Source organism: Stegostoma tigrinum, chromosome 20 (assembly GCF_030684315.1).
Source record: "Stegostoma tigrinum isolate sSteTig4 chromosome 20, sSteTig4.hap1, whole genome shotgun sequence".
NCBI lineage: Eukaryota > Metazoa > Chordata > Chondrichthyes > Orectolobiformes > Stegostomatidae > Stegostoma > Stegostoma tigrinum.
Genome location: NC_081373.1, coordinates 16,908,846 through 16,926,525, shown reverse-complemented (window position 1 = coordinate 16,926,525; position 17,680 = coordinate 16,908,846). Strand labels below are relative to the sequence as shown.

At 41.3% G+C, this 17,680-nt stretch overlaps 1 protein-coding gene across 1 annotated transcript in view; it reads right to left on the bottom strand.

The window, feature by feature from the left end:
- The window catches only part of sh3pxd2aa (SH3 and PX domains 2Aa), a 293,361-nt gene extending 292,719 nt beyond the window's left edge, over window positions 1-642 (bottom strand). Inside the window, exon 1 of the mRNA XM_048550881.2 lies at window positions 443-642. Coding sequence (XP_048406838.1) covers window positions 443-520 — 78 coding nt within the window. The 5' untranslated portion in view covers window positions 521-642. The remainder of the gene's footprint in view (window positions 1-442) is intronic.
- Between the last annotated feature and the right edge of the window lie 17,038 nt (window positions 643-17,680).

The following is a 17,680-nucleotide window of genomic DNA, read 5'->3' as shown; positions in this document are numbered from 1 at the left end:
ATACTGTAGCAAATACTTTAAACAATGGGAAATAAATCCTTGATGTTGTTACAAGGACAATTTGGGTTAAGACATTACACAAAAACTGAAAAGAAACTGATGGACATCTGTAAAGTGGTTACTCCTTTGAAAGAATTTTAAACTTATCGAGATAATATACAAACACAAAAAAATAAAATTTTCGAATCCAAGTGGATAAATGTAATCACCACCAACCTCTCAAGGACAATGAGGGACGGGCAGCAAATGCCAGCACACTCTACCCATGAAAGCTTTAAAAAGACCTCGAACTACTGAAGTCAAACACAGATATATTTCATTAGGGAGACTACTTGAATATCATGCCCCGAATGTGGAGCAGTCCGGAGCCAGCCCCACTCCAGCTGTAGAATGGAGCCCTCCCCCAGCCCCAACCCTCTACCGCTCCCTGTCCTGAACTCACATAGTGTTTGCTCGGATTCCTCCGTTTCTCCACATCCTGGACCCGCACATCCATCGCCACGCGGCCCGGGGGCTGCATCTTTTGGTGTCTCCGCTTACACACGGCGCTCGGCTCAGAAAGTGCGATCTTCCCGGCCCCCAACCCCCGCACCAGGTCGTTGCCCGTCGCTCCGCCACAGGTTCCCGCTCGTTGCCAGTCACTACTCCCGCCCACCTCCTGATCCCCACAAGCTACCGGTCACTCCTCCCCCACCCCCAAATGGGTCACTTTCCCGGTATCCGCTCGGTGCTTCGTGCGCGCTCCCAGTATCGTCTTTTCTTCTCGCTCGAGCCACGACCCCCAACTGACATATCAAACAGCCATTCATACACAGATTGATCTCAAAGATAACTACAACCCACCAATCTGCGCTCAGAACAGCGTCGATAGGCACCGCCCCCATCTCGTAACACCCCCGGCAATTGGCGGGAGATTTAAAGGGCGCGCGAGCACGTACTGGTCAGCGACGCAAAGACGAAGATCGGGAGAAATGAGATGAGTTTGTGAGCGAGAACAGGAACATAAAGCCCGGTTTCTTTCAAAGAAGTTGTTGGATAGAGGGAAACCTGGAATCGGCCTTTGAAACGACTATACGTTGTGTTTGCAGAGAAAGCAGTGTGGTATTAGTGATAAGGCATTCGTTGTATAGGGTTTAATGATAACAGCAAAGATTGTTGGCAGCCGTGATTATTTATCAATAAAAATGCTGGTACATGATGAAGGTGGTAGGGTGAGTCATGTGTTGCTCGTGGACACCAGTGTAGTCTTGAGCCACCATTTGGTATGCACTACAGGCGTTGCAGATCATTGGGAAAGGAGCCTAAACACACTGTACGTGGGCAGGGTCTCCTTTTTATTTTGGTCAAGGGAACTTGAGTATTGTCCAAGTTGACTTTATTGCAGAACCACCCTGGTGTCGGGGACGTTTTAAAGCAATAGGTATGAAAATGAAACGCATCGTTGAAAAGAATAGTACACTTGGAAATAGGCATGGTTATGTGCGTCCTACAGCTGAGTGTCAATCCTGATGACTGGAGAGGAACGTTCAATAGGAGGGTGGAGATCTTGCTTATCGCATATCCTGTGCAATATGATCTATATGCCTTTTTAAGTTTGTTTCATTTTACAACTTTTGATTTTTGTATATCCTTGCTAACAATGGTCTGCCTGTACTGCTTGTGAACAAAGCTTTTCACTGTACTCTGGTACACATGACAACCCTTTGGCTTTTAATCATAGAAAAATGTCAAAGAAACTCCTAACTCTGGCAGCATCTGTAGAAAGAGAAGCAATTTATAGTAGGATGTGACTTTTTTGGTAGAACTTTTGAAATGTTAACTGTGTCTGGACACATGCTGTCAGACCTACTGAGTTTCTCAGCACTTTGTTTCAGATTTCCCGTATCTAACTTCTCTTTCTGATTGGGGAAGTGGCTAATTAGAATTTTAAGTGATAATGGGAACTGCAGATGCTGGCGAATCCAAGATAATAAAATGTGAGGCTGGATGAACACAGCAGGCCCAGCAGCATCTCAGGAACACACAAGCTGACGTTTAGGGCCTAGACCCTTCATCAGAGAGGAGGATGGGGTGAGGGTTCTGGAATAAATAGGGAGAGAGGGGGGAGGCGGACTGAAGATGGAGAGAAAAGAAGATAGGTAGGGAGGGGGTAGGTCAGTCCAGGGAAGACTCTCCCTCTCTCCCTATTTATTCCAGAACCCTCACCCCATCCTCCTCTCTGAAGGGTCTAGGTCCGAAACGTCAGCTTGTGTGCTCCTGAGATGCTGCTGGGCCTGCTGTGTTCATCCAGCCTCACATTTTATTAATTAGAATTTTAAATTGTTTGCTTGTAGTATAAGGATTAGAATTTGATTTTGTCACAAGAAATCTCATGGATTGTGAAAAATCAAATTCCTCATGACAGAAATACAATGGAAGACTTTCTGAATGGAAGAGCATCAGTATGGATGAAAAATCAAGCTGTATCCAAACATTTAAATGTTCCTGATCACCTTTTCAGGTTTTAAAAGGTAATCAGTACTGAGTTATGGATACTTTGGTTGCCAAATACTTTCTCTGAGAGAAAGTCGTGCAGCCATATATGGAGGTTTGTCCACTTCTTCTCTGACCTCCCTAGTACAGTGATTGTTATGAGGTTGGCCAGGTGGACCTTTTGTAGAGTGAGCTTCCTGATTGGACCAGATTAACAGCCCCTTCAGGGAGTCCTAACACTCAAACTGGAGTTTCGGGGTTTGTGCTGACTCTGGGAGCTGGGTCAGTGTCACATACTATGCATATGTAAATAATCATTTGGTAATAGAGTATCAACTTTCATGGAGGTTTATTTTTAGTGGTAAGAAAAACATGCCCCCTGAATAGACTTGCTCCAACAGTTGTCTTTTAGTTGGAGTAAGCATTTCTGGCATCATGCCATTTATTTGAGAAGTTGTACTTGTTTGATCCGGCTATCAACGGCTGGGCCCAGTATGTGGCAAGAATGTGCTTGTGCTTTTGTTTTTATCTAGGCAGAAGAAAAGCAACAAGTAATTCTCCTGCTTGTAGATTTTTTTTAATCCAGCATTTTCAACATTTAAAAACCCCATTAAATGGGAACAGGAGTAAATCAATCAGCTCTTCAAGCCTGCTGCAACTTCCAATAAGATCATGGCTGAACATCTAATTCAGTACCCTGTTCCTGCTTTCTTGCAATACTGTTTGATCCTTTTTGCCCTAAGAACAATATCTTTGCTCTTTGAACAGCTTCTTCAAACTTGCTGATTTCTCTCTTAAACAACCAGATACCTGAATGCTGCTGTCCATCCATTTAATCTTGGCAATCTTCTCATTCCCCACTATGTTTCAAAACTACAATATCAATCCTCAGTGTTTTTCAGTCTCTCATTTCACTGGTGTACTACACTCCATAGTAACTTCTGCTGCACACAATGGTCATTACTGCTGAATCCTATAGAACTTCTTCCAGGTTTTTTGGCTAAGGAAAATGTCTTGTTAACCACCTCACTGAGCAAGATCCTTTAACACTAGGTACTTTTTTAACTTCTGATCTCTTGAACATGGGCAGAAGGGCAATGTTTACCTGCCTTTCCCACAAGAGTCAAACTTTTTCCCCATTTGATTTAATCTCTTCTGGTACATATTTGATTTTAGTATCCAACTTTTGATGGTTGTACTTTAGGACTAATGGTCTTATAGTATTATAAAATTCCTACAGTGCAGAAAGAGGCCCTTTGGCCTTGCAAGTCAGCACTCACACCCTTCGAAGACCACTCCACCTAGACACAGCCTCACCTTAACCCCATAACCCTGCTTTTACCATGGGTAATCCACCTAGCCTGGACAATTTAGCATGACCAATTGACCTAAACTGCACATGTGTTTTTGGAGCAAATCAGAACATCTGACAAAAAAAACCACGCAGATTAGGAAAGAACATGCAAACTCCACACAAACAATTGTTCAAAGCTGGAATCCAACCCAGCTTCTGGCAATGAGATAGCAGTGCTAACCACTGAGTCACAGTGCCTCATTGACCATCAGAGCAGATCTGGCCATCATCCATCAATTGTGGCAGTTTCCTCCTTTTCATATTCCTCTCGGGAGGGTTGTGGAAGCTCACGTATATTCTAGGCCGACGTAGATAGATCTTTAATCAGTAAGAGAATCAAGGGTCATGACGACAAAGTAAAGCTCATCAGCCCTGATGTCTCAAATGGCAAAGCAGACTCATTGCATTGAATGCCCTTCTTTTGCACCTGCAATGGGTATGAGAAGCTGTGGTTCCTCAAAGGGCTTAGTGGTAGTGTCCATACCTCTGAGCCAGACAACCCAGGTTGAAGTCCAGAGATAATGGGAACTGCAGATTCTGGAGAATCCAAGATAAGTGTGAAGCTGGATGAACACAGCAGGCCAAGCAGCATCTCAGGAGCACAAAAGCTGACTGGTTGAAGTCTAATCTGCTCCAGAAATGTGTAGTAATATCTCTTAACTGCTTGACTAGAAAACATCTGAATGGTGTAAACATGTCATAGGAATAACTGTCCTTTTTAACACTGCTTTCTGCAGAATAGTTACCCAAAAGCTTTACCTAGTTCAAGGGGCTCTTGTGCTATGGTGGTAGCATCCCTACCTATTGGCAAGGTGACCCAGATTCAAGTACCACCTGCTTCACAAGTGTCGTAACATTCTGAATAGATGATTAGAAAGCATTTCTGGTTTCTCTACTTTCTTTCACTTCAGAATCTCTGCAAATTTGTCATCCGTACGAAGCATTCTTAAAGTACCCGAACAATCTGATTCTCATGCCATGCAATCAGTCTCTACTAATCATGTTCCTGAGCCTGACCATTCTTTAAGCCCCTTTCTCTTACTATAAATAATATCTCCAGATTGAAGCTGGTTTTTAACGGCAATACCTTTTTTTAATGTTTAAGACTGACCAAATAGACTTTGACGTTAAAGAAAACACTTCTGCCTGCATTTAAATGCTCTGGGAAATGTAGAAACAGTTGTAGCCCAGTTTAGGTCTGATCATTTAATGCTGATGGAACTGATGTGGAATATATTTTCCCACCAGCTTTAACTAAAACTTCGCATGAAGAGCCCATGCTGGTGCAGACTCTTAAGTTTGGATGAGGTGACAACGTTTTGTGGATCATTTGCTAAGAAGCACAAACCTTTGCTCAAAGGGGTCTCTCTGCTGCTGTTTCCATAATTTAAATTCATCTTCACACCCTTATCAGTGAGAAATTATGCCAGCGGTCCAAATCTGAGTCCCTGTCCACTCTCCCACTATCTTACCCACAATTATTTTTTCTTATCTTTTTACTATGTTATTGTCAACCAAAAATCCAGTTGTCAAATCTAAAATTATTTTTCTGTCCGATGCCTCCAAATCCATGACCACTACCTTCAATGAAATCTCTTTTGCTAAGTGCTGACTTAACTATGGCCAATGTTGTCATCTTTTTTGATATTTCTTACAAATCTCATTTATCACCTCCTATCTGAAGAATTCACAGAATATAAAAGATGCAGGTGCAAAAGAAGGGCATTCAATGCAATGAGTTTGCTTTGCCATTCAAAGACATCATGACTGATCTGAGCTTTACTTTGTTGTCATGACCCTTGATTCTCTTGCTGATTAAAAATCTATCTACCTTGGCCTGGAATATGAGCTTCCACAACCCTCCTGAGATAAAGAATTCCACAATTCTATCCTGAGACAAGAAATTAATCTTAAATGAGTGATATCTTGTACTGAAATTCCAGGTTTTTGGTAAGCGGTCAGAGTTCAGTTTCTTGGTTTGAGGCAAGTGGAATAACAAGATGTGAATGTTTTTCGCTAGGCTCCCAAATAGCTCAACCAAGTGAGGGAGAGATGTGCATGCTTACTGTAACTTGGAGGTCATCCTTTTTGACTTCTTTGGGGTTTGTGAAAACCGAAAACCAGTCTCTAGAAAATGGCTGAAGGCCGCACAGTCTCTTCCAGGGTCAGATTTTCTGGCACTTTTTTAATGTGAAATAAACCACATCTTTTTCCTACCTAAAAAGCTTTGCTTGGCTAACTTTATAAAATTGTAACTTTCTGTAATCAGCTATTGAATCACAGCACACATTAAAATTTTGACCATATTTCCAAGAAGTTAGTAATTTCTTTCAAACCCCTAGACGTGAGGGAGAGAGGAAATGAAAGAGGTGTTGAAACAATTCAACATCTTTCTTTCTTTCAGTCTTCATAGGTCATAAAGACATGTAAGTAGTCCCAACAATAATATTTGATTAGAAGAGAATTACAATTTTGCAAAATGAAGAGAACATCATGGAATTGAGTATTTTCTGAGCTGCCATCAGTTCTGAGAAAGGGTCACTGGACCTGAAACATTAACTCCTGATTTTTCTCTTTGCAAAAGCTGCCAGACATGCTGAGCTTTTCCAGCAATCTTTTTTTATGGAATTGGGAGAGTTTTACAAGTCAGAAGCAGAACAATAGAAAATGACAGTAAGCTAGTTTGACTTATCTTTAAAATGGACCATTTTAAAGATATGAGAAGAGGGTGTAGTTAAGGTAGATGTTTGGCCCTGAGAAGCATAGACATGGAAAATATCATAGAATGAGGAAATGGTAAAAGTATTGAACAAATACTTTGTCTTCAGTGGAAATCAAGTCTCATTCCTAAAATCAACAGCAACCTAGTGGCTGAAAATGATGAAGGACTTTAACGTAGCTCAAATTTGGAAAAATATAAACGTAAGGGGCTAAATCTGACAAATTTCTAGTACCTGATGCCACATCTTAAACATAGTTAATATAGCCACCATCTCCATGGCTATGATTTTCTAAAACTCCTTAATTTTGGAATTGTCCCATCAGATTAGTTTGCATCAGTTGGTACGCTCTTCTGCATTGGTCAATGCATTGAGTATAGGAGTTGGGAGGTCATATTGCAGCTGTACAGAACATTAGGCCTCTTTTGGAATACTGCATTCAATTCTAGTCTCCCAGCTATGGAAAAGATGTTGTGAAACTTGAATGGGTTCAGAGAGAATTCACAAGATGTTGCCAAGGTTGCAATGCTTGAGCTATAGACAGAGGCTGAATAGGGTGACCTTTTAGAAGCCCATAAAATCATGAGGGGCATGGATTGGGTGAATGGCCAAGGTCTTTTCCCTAGGTTTGGGGAGTCCAGGATTTGAGGGGTGAGAGGGGAAAGATGTAAAAGGGTCCTGAGGGGCAACTTCTTCATGCAGATGGTAGTGCATATGGAATGAGCTGCCAGAGGAAGTGGTGGAGGCTGGTACAATTACACCTTAAAAAGGCATCTGGGTGGGTACATGAATAGGAAGGGTATAGAGGGATATGGGCCAAATGCTAACAAATGTGACCAGGTTAATTTAAGATGTCTGTTCAGCATGGATAATTTGGACCGAAGGGTTGGTTTCCATTCTGCACATCTCTATGACTATGACTATGACTATGACTCAATGACTCTAGTAAATGTTTTCCTGTGCTTTCAAGAAAGGAGGATGAAAGAAAACTGAACTGCAGGCCAGTTAACATAATATCAATCACTGGGGAAAATGCTGGAATTGATAGAAGAAAATGAAAACTTAAAACCTGACTTCATTAGAACAAATGAATTTAGCTTTACTATAAGGAAATCCTGTACCTGGATTTATTTTAAGATGTAAAGGAGCTGTTGATATAATATACCTGGACTTCCAAAAAGCATCCAATAAAATTCCACAAAAGGTAAATGAGCGAGATGAGGACTGTGAAATTGAGGGCAACATATCAGCATGTCTATAGGATTGGTTAACCAACGTGGAACTGAATAGGGCCATTAACGGGGTATTGTTGGCAGCAATGATGAGTGGAGTTCCACACAGATCAGTAAAAGGCCTCAGTTACTTATATCCTAATATCAGGTGTGCAGCCTCTTCATGTAAACAGCCAAGTTTCCATTTTTTCCTCACTTGAGGGCTGATGAGAGAACTTGGAAGTAAATGTTTAAAGTTGTACCAAATATTTAAATTTAAAATTTAGGGTATGAAGGTAATTTTAAACCTCTTACTAAGCAAATGGAAATAACAACTGCGAAAGGATAACTCTTTTGGAGGGGGGGTGGGAGGGAAAATGAATCTATTATTACAGGTGGAGATTTAAAATGTGTTTCTGGCTCAAATTCAGTCCTGGCATTCTTACCTTGCCACCTGTGAATTTACAGCATCCACAGTTGTTTTTTGGTTTTCACTGAGTGAATGTGTTGATGGTCTGAGTAAATTGGGCCTTTCTGTCCTAGAGTTTAGTGACTGAATCCTATTGAAATATACAAGACTGTCTGTCTCTATCAGTCAGGGAACTAGAACAGTGGGATAAAATGAGCTGTACATGGTTCTGAATTAAATTGCAGCTTATATAGCTCATTTGAATATTCATGAAACCTATCTCAACATGAACACATTTTGAAACTAAAAGTTTTGTACCTGTGCTATTTTGTGACATGCAGTAAACGCCCTTACTTTGGATGATTAATTTCATGTCCCCAATCAGATTGGTTGAAAGTATCAAGGTATTGAATTTCCTCTAATTACAGAATGGAGGTGAAAACAACTGATTTTCAATGTCTTGAATCCCAGAACATAAATGGCACCCAATGCAAATGTGAATCTGATAAACTGCAAGGCTTTATTGATCATAACACTTTCTCTCTAATGGCAGGTATATTAGCTTGATTTTGATGCCCTGATTAACAGTAAAAAGACCACTCTGCTTGACCAGACATAACCACTTAGCCCAAAACATCAGCCTGCTGACTCTTCAATGAATGAAAGATAGTTCACTTGCACAGTGCCATGTCAAATAATCGTTGTCTCCTTTCTGACTTGTAAATGTGTAAAGGGGATTAACACTGCATGTGTTTGAAGTATGTCCCTGTGCAGTTAGCACAATAGGGTGCAACACTGCAGTGTGCATTCAGAAGGTGCAGTGTAATGTTTTCTGTGTAGATGTGGCGCAGACCATCCTGTGCTTAGGGAGTGCAGCACTATTGGGTACAGCATGGTGCAAGGACCTGTCATCTTTATCAGGCCAACATCCACTGTCATCTGAGCCATATAACCAGAAATGTCAGCATCCTCCATCAACCTCAGTTACACTGCATAGGCACATGACTGAGCAGAGAACATGTCAGTTACAGTACAAAATGGTTCAGTACTGTACAAGTCATTAGTTGTATACTAGTTGAGGAAATATGATAGGTTTTTTATCTTTGTATGTTCATGTGATGTGGAAATTGGTTGAGCCAGTATTTATTACCCATCTCTAGTTGCCCTTGAGAAGGTATTTAGTGAGTTTCTTGAATTTGGTGCAGGTTCTCCACAATGTTGTTAAAGACCGAGTTCCAAGGTTTTGACCTAGTAACTGTAAAGGAGCAATGATGTATTTTGAATCAAGGTAATGAGTGGTTGCAGGTGATGGAATTCCCTTATATCTGCTGCCCTTGTCCTTCTGGATGGTGGTGAACTGGGTTTGAAAGATGCTGTCTAAGAAATATTGGTGAATTTCTGCAGTCTACAATAGATTGTACATACTGCTGATCCTCAACATCAGTGGACAGTGAATGTTTGTGGATGTGCTGCCAGTTGAGTAGGCTGCTTTTGCCCTGAAGGTATTGAGCTTCTTGAATATAACTGGAGTTGCACTCATCCAGGCAAGTGGGAAGTAGTCCATCTTATCCCTGACTTTTTTGTAGATGATATGCTTTTGGGAGTTGGGGTGGGTGGGTAGGGGTTGTGGCAGTCAACCACTGAAGGGTACCTAGCCTCTAATCTATTCTTGTAGCAACAGTGTTTATATACAATTTAAGTTTTGGTCAATACTAACCAAAACATTGATAGGGCGTCCAGCTGTAGTGGCACGCTTGTCAAGTTCTGTTTTGTTGGAGCTGGTCATTGCCTCACATTTGTATGCTCAAATGTTACTTGTCACTGGTCAGCCCCAAGTCTGAATATTGTCCAGGTCTTGCTGCACTTGAACAGGACTGCTCGAGTGTCAGAGGAGTTGCAAATGGTGCTAAACATAGTGCAAACATCAGTGAAAATTCCCTGCCCCATGATGGAGGGAAGGCAATTGAACCAGCCTTAGACAGCTGAGCCTAGAGCACTCCCCACGCAACTACCACAATGACCAAAGTCCAACAACTATATAATCTCCCTTTGGCAGGCATGTCAACCAGCAGACAACATGCCCTAGACTCCCATTGACTCAAATTTTGCAAAGATTCCTTGATGGTCAAATATGTCAAGGGCAGTCACACTCATCTCACCTCAAATTCAATTGTGTGTGTGGTGAACAAAGGCTGTAACGAGGTCCGGATCGGAGTGATGTGGTAGAATGCAAACTGAGTTTTGTTGAGCTGGTCATTGTTAAGCAAGTGCTGTTTGATAGCCCTGTTGATGATACGTTCCACCCTTTGTTTGAGAGCAGACAGATGTGGCAGTAGCTGGCCAGGTTGGATTTTTCCCTGCTTTCTACATACAGTAAACGAGCAATTTTTTCACATTGTGCCCCTAGCAAAGCTGTTCCTATATGCTGCAGGACTTTGCATAGCTGTGTATCATCTTCAGTATGTTGTCAGGGTACATAAGCCTTTGCAGCATCCGTTGCCTTCCCACCATTCTTTACGGGAGTGAATTGACTGAAGAGAGGCATCTGTGATCCATCTCTGAAGGAGCCCAAGATGGATCATCCATTCAGCACTTCTGGCTAAAGATTGTTGCAAACTATTCAACCTTTTTATTTTGGACTGATTTGCTGGGCTCTCCAATCACTGAGGATCGGAATATTTTTGTGATGCTACCTCCTCCAGTGAGTTATTTAACTTCCCACCACACTTCCTGACTGGATCTGGCCAGATTACAAAGTTGAAATCACTTAGCCCTGCCTAGCTCTTATTGCTGTGCTATTTTGCATGCAAGTAGTCCTATTTTTAACTTAGTCAATTTTGACATACTTTTGGGTATGCATGATGATGCTCCTGTCATGCCCACCTGCAAGCTTCATTTGAATTAGGGTTGTTTCATTGGCTTAATAGTGATTGAGTGGGGAATATCATTGGGTATGAGGCTGTATATTTATGCTGGAGTATGATTCTGCTCCATGACATGCATAGTCTATTTTTATCAAGGTTGATGCACTTTATTTTTGCGTATGCCCAGTGCTGCTCCTTCTCCATGTTTGATTTGATGCTATGAGACTTTAGGACTCCCAGTGCAACTGTCTTCACATGTTACCAGTGTGCTCTCATTTCTTGTTCTTCACTGTAAGTCGTGCACATCGGGAATGATGTTGGTGGTGTCTAGGACATAAACCTTACTCAGAATCAAATCAGGCTATTGTCTCTCCCAACTTTGGCTCCAGATGTTGGTAAGGAAATCTTCACAGGATTGGCAGTGCTGAATTTGTTGTAACTTCTAATGCATTATTCAAAGCTGCATGAGCCATCCATTCTAACTTTTTGAGTACTTTTAATAGGTGATACAACTGGCTTGTTAGAGCATTTCAGAGGGAATTGAAGAGTGAACAACATTGCTGTAGACCTGGAGTCATTTGTAGGCCAGACCTGGTATAGCTGTCAACTTTCCTTTCCTAAAGAATATTAACAAACCCTTATTGATGACATCACTAATAGCTTTGTGGTAATTACCCTGTTAATTGCAGTTTAAAGTAAATTCAAATTCCATTCTAATTACCATGATGGGATTCAAACATAATTGAGTTCCTGTATCATTGCCTACTTGATTACCAGTCAAAGAAAAATACCATTACACTGCTGCCTCCCCTGTTCATGTCATAGAGCATAGGAACAGACCCGTTGTCCATCTCGTCCAAGCTGAATAAGTTTCCCAAACTAAACTAGTCCCACTTACCTGCATTTAGCCCATATCCCTCAATCTTTTTTATGCATGTACCTGTCCAAATGCCTTTCAAATGTTCTACCTGTGCCTGCATCTATCACTTCCTCTGGCAGTTCATTCCAAATACATACTACCCTCCGTGTGGAAAACGTTACCCCTCCAGTCCCTTTAAATCTTTCTCCTCTTGCATTTTAAAAATATGACCCCTAGTTTTGAAGTCTCCCATCCTAGTGAATAGACATTTGCTATTCCCCTTAATCTATGCCCCTCATGATTTATAAACATCTATAAGGTCACCCCTCAACCTCCTACATTCTTGGGCGGGGGGGTGGGAGGGGAGGGAGGAGTCCCAGCCTATCCAATCTCTCCTTATAATGCAAACCCCCCCAGTCACAGCAACATCGTTCTAAATCTATTCTGAACTCTCTCTCTCCAATTTAATAATATCCTTCCCATAGCAGAGCAACCAGAACTATACACAATACTAAAGTGGCCTCAACGATGCCCTGTGCAACCTCAACATAATGCCCCAACTCCCATGCTCAATGGTCTGAGCAATGAAGGCCAGCATGAAAGAAGATGCAATTTTCTTAAATCGTGCTGATTTGAAGTTCTTTTGATGTCTGAAGAAAGCTGTTGATATTGTATATAGTGGGTAGTATGAAAGAAAAGGAATACATTCTTTACAAATTCAATTTCCAGCTTTATTAGCATTTGATTAATGAGTAGTGATCAGCCAGTTGAGAGGTGTGTACCACATGAAGGGTGCCCAATAATGATAGAATGGGCCAGTTTTGCTGCAGCAAAAGTGGATGCAAATTGAATCTTGATGGCTGATCGCTACAGCTTTCATGAAAATTTCTCATTAGATCTCTCCAGTCTCCATCTTAGACCTGCACCCATTATCAAATGATACAGCAAAGTCCATTTTTAGTCTATTGTGTGGTGTAAAAATCACTAAGTAATTGAAGATAACAAGGTGTAGAGCTAGATAAACACAGCAGGCCAAGCAGCATCAGAGGAGCAGGAAGGCTGACATTTTGGGCTTAGAACCTTCAGAAAAATTGAAAAAAGTAATTGAATTTTGCTAAAATGTTAGATTTGGACAAAGTCTATATCATGCTGTGTGGACAAAATTCAAATTAAGTATAAATTTCAATGCTAATATGTATGTAAGCCAAGTGGAGAATACCAGGCACACAAATATGCATGTCAATTAAGATGCTGTTCTTGAAATCTTATCACCTGATATTCTCTGCTATTATTACTAGCCAGCCGCTGAAACATTAGATGATCCACATGGGCATTACCACAATAATGGCCTTGGCAGAGTAGGCAGCATTGGGCTCCTTGGTCCAGGGCTCAACTATTTCTTTATCTGCTTTTTCTCTTCTCATTCATTCTTCTCTCCTCTTTTTTAAGATTTTCTTTTAGTGTTGTTTTTTTCTTTTGAAACCAAGTTACATTGTAGTGACCTCCAATGGTTGAAGACCAGAGTGAGCAGCCCTGGAAAGGTGGGGGGGGGGGTTGTGTAATTAATTGTGACCGGCAGCATGTCCATGGATGCTGAGGCCTGAAGGGCCTGCTCCTATACTGTAATGTTTTTACTCTCTTGTAGGCATGGAGGGGAGCAGGACAGCCAACAGGTTGGGGGCCACAGCAGAGCGGACTGGCTTCCATCTCACTAGCCAAAGTAGAGCAGGAAAGCTAGCGTGCTCAGTGGAGCAGGACAGCCAGTAGGCTGGAGGCCCAAGCAGTATAGGACAGCCAGTGTGCGCCCAGAGCAGAATGGGCAACCAGCACAATACACACCCAACCCAAACAGGACACTCAACACGCTGGAGGCATAAGCACAATAGGATGGCCAGTGGGTGGGGCTGGAGGCTCAAGCAGCGAATCTATCCCATTTCAAAGCTTTTAAATCCTTGCTTCAAGCAAAGCTACCTCCATTTGTGGGAAGTTGGTGTAATGTTAATTTTTAACTAGATTCGTAATCCAGAATTCCAGACTAATGCTCAGTTTTTATTTCAGCTGGAGCAACATTTTGTTGCCAGTCTGTAACTGCCCTTGAGTAGGTGGTGATGAGGTGCTGTAGGCACACCTACAGTCCTATAGATTTTGACCCAGCATCTGTGAAGGAACAAGAATTTTTGTTCCAAGTCAGTAGTATGTAACTTAAAGGTAAGCATGCACACGGTGTTTCCAGACATCTTCTGCCCTTGTCCTTTCAGATGGTAGAGATTTCATGTTTGGAAGGTGCCTTTGAAGAAAACCTGGTGATTGCTTGTATACAGTCCACATTGCAACTTGTGTTGTTGGTGTTGCAACATCCCAACAAATGAAGAGTATTCAGTTGCACTCCTGATTTGTAGCAGGTAAATTGGCATTAGGGAGACACACATTTCTTGCTGCAGAATTCCAGCCTCTGATCTGCTATTGTAGCCACAGTATTTATCCTTCATTCCTAACCAGTAATTTTCTCTTATTTTTTCACGGGATGTGGATGTTGTTGGCTATGCCAGCATTTATTGCCCAGAAGGCTGCGAGTTATTACGCTGCTGTGTGCCTGGAGTCATGTGTAGGCAGACATGGTAAGAACAGCAGATTTTCTTCCCTAAAGAACGTTTAGTGAACCAGCTGGGTTCTTCTGACAATCGATCAATGGTTTCATGGTCTTTTGTCCCTTTAATTCCAGGTTTAAAATATGTTTAACTTAAATGGGAAGTTCTACAAGGTTTATAGTTAGAATAAATCAGTAAATTTGCTGACTCTGAAAAATATCCTTTTTCCCAACTGATTTTAACATAGTGGACTCTGAATTTTCAGATAAACCTGATGAATTAAGATCTAGAAATGAAGTCATGGTTAAGTTCATTGATGTTTTACTGCTACTTTGTTTACTCAATGATTGGAGCACTTAGAGGAACTGAGCAGAGTGAGTAAATACATTATCTCTGTAGCAGATAACACACTGTATCTTTGCATCAATATGCACAACTGCAACCATTCCATTTAAAATCTGTCTTCCAACAAGTGCAAAACTACAGGGTTTCAGCATGATCAGCTCCAAGCTGAGGGGGGAAATAATCTCCCAAGGGGAGAGAAACCTGGGTCACACTTGAGTACCGTCTTGTTAAGGATCTACCTGTCACAAGCATGACCACCCACAGCTGTCTCAGGAGGAACCACTGCTGCAGACTCCAAGTCGTATGTCAATACCACAGATTTCAAACAGACCTAGTAACTGAAAATTGGGCACCTATGAGGTACCATGAGCATGAACAGAATTTGACCGCAATTTGTAATTTCATGGTCTGGCATATACCCTACTCTCCCATCAGGCTGGGAGATTAACCATGGCTCAGTGGAGCTCAGGGAGGTGCATGCCAGGAGCAGGAGCAGGCATACCTTAAAGAATTCAAAATGGCTAAGCTGCAACACAGGACTACCTGTATGCTAAACTTTGGAAAACAGCAAACAGGGCTAAATGATCCCACAGATCTCCTCTCAGCTCTGCAAACATCTTTGTCCACCACCATTCTCAATTGGATACAATGAAATAAATAATGGGAGTTGGAAGCTCCACAAATATGCCCATCAATGATGGAAAAGATTGGATGGTACAAAGTCTAGAGCCCTGAAAACATTTTTGGTGATTATGTTGATGACTTGTGCTTCAGAACTTGCCATTCCTCAAGCAATCTGTTTGAGCAGAGTTACAAGACTGGCATCAGCCTGATTTTTTTTGTGAAAAGTTGCCAGGTGTCAGTGACTGCCCTTGACGTCAAAGCAGTATTTAGTTTGAGTATCTGTTACCTAATTAAATTTGCTATAAAGACTGGGATAAATAGCCACTTGGAATATAATCTAGGTGCAGTCAGCATTAAGTTTCAACTGAAATAGACTTTTTTTCTTAAAGATGCTACTAATAAGTGATTAAAGAACAGTTAATAAATTGTTGTCTACTTAGATTTTTAGAAGGCTTTTGATTTAAGCCTTGTCAACATTTGGGTGTGGCAAGGCCATAGGAAGGCTGATGAAATATTAGCCTCTATTGAAAGAGTATTTGATTAGAGGAGTTGTGAAGTCATGCTTCAATTGTTTAGATGCAGTCTACTCAATGTCCTAGAGTATTATGTGCAATTTTTGTCACATTCTCTGAGATTATTACTTAAAACAGATTGCCACGTAGATTCACCAGACTTGTTTCTAGGATGGCAGAGCTATCTATGAAGAAGGGTCGAGCAAACTGGGCCTATTTTTATTCTCTAGCTCCAAAGAATGATCTCATTGAGACTTGTATTACAAATGGATGGACAGAGTAGATGCAGATATGATATTTACCCTGGGAGTCGTGAATCTCTGGATATAATTTAAAAATAAGGGAATTGTCACTTAGGCCCAAGATGAGGAAAAATCTTTTTTCCTCGGATTTGTGAACTTTTGGAATTCTCAAGAATTGTGGAAGCTCAGTCTTTGCATATGTTTAACGTTGTAGCCAAACGTCCTGCGCTGAGGCCTCCATGAAATACATAAACTGGGCAGAGTTGAAAATTCAGGTCAGTAATAAGATAAACAATTAGAGGAGACCATTGCAAGACTAGATCATGTCTCATGACCAGCAGAAGAATTGCAAGATGAGATTGTCTTGCCCAAAGATCAGATTGTCATTGCCATGTAGGCAACCAACAGCCAGTAGTCTGCAGTTGAGTAAAACTGGTTGTGGTTTTATTTTTGTTTGCAGCCTAAGAGCTGTGTAACAGGACTGGTGCTTCTTCTGAGAAAAGCACTTTTGAACCAGTAGAAACTACAATCAAGCGGAGAATCCTTCCACCAAAGTGACTTGGCCAACTGTCTCTGTGCAGGCAATATCAGTCTTCTGTGGATGTGAGTAGCTAGGGTTTAGTTCTGGCACTTAAACCTGTATACTGTAACAGTAAGTCTCCCTCTGTATTTTAATGTTTAACATTGTATCATATAGTTAAATTAGTTGTGGGCTTTTGTATTATGTGGCTAGTGATTGTACTGATCAGCAATAAAGTTGCAATTTTAGACTGAATTCAACTCTCATCATTCCCCACTCCCCCCAACCCCCAGTCACACTGCCATAAAAGGCCTACCTTTATGCATAAAGTAGAGATTTGATTTCTTGTTACCAATGGTGTAAAGGGTTGTGATAACTGGATAGGTGAAAGGTATTGAAGTTCTCAGTCAGCCATGAGGTAAGTGAATGGCAGGTCAGGCTTGACTAGCTGAATGGCCTATTCCTTGATGACTTTAAATAGGAACAGTTGCACTAACAAAATTGAACTTGGTGGGCAATCCGGGCAGAATTCTTTGCTGGTTGGAATCAAACTTAATACAAAGGAAAATGCTTGTGGCTATTGGAATCAGTCATCTCAGCCCAATGACAGCACTGTAAAATTTTTGCACAATAGTGCTCTAGGCCCAACCACCTTCAGCTGCTTCATCAACGAATTTCTATGATAAGTAACTTCCCTCCCATTTCCCCAATATTTGGCCACCACACTCCACAAGTCAGGAGTGTGATGGATTATTGTCTAATTACCTGGATGGTGATGGAATATTGTTCAATTGCATGGATTGGTGTAACTTCAAGATGATTGATATGCATTATTCTAAAGGGTATAGTTTGATTGGCAACTGATCCACTAAATCCAATATTAATTCCCTTCATTACTGATGCTTGGTTGTAATAGTGTGTACCATCTACACCATCCAGTTCTGGTCGCCGTATTATAGG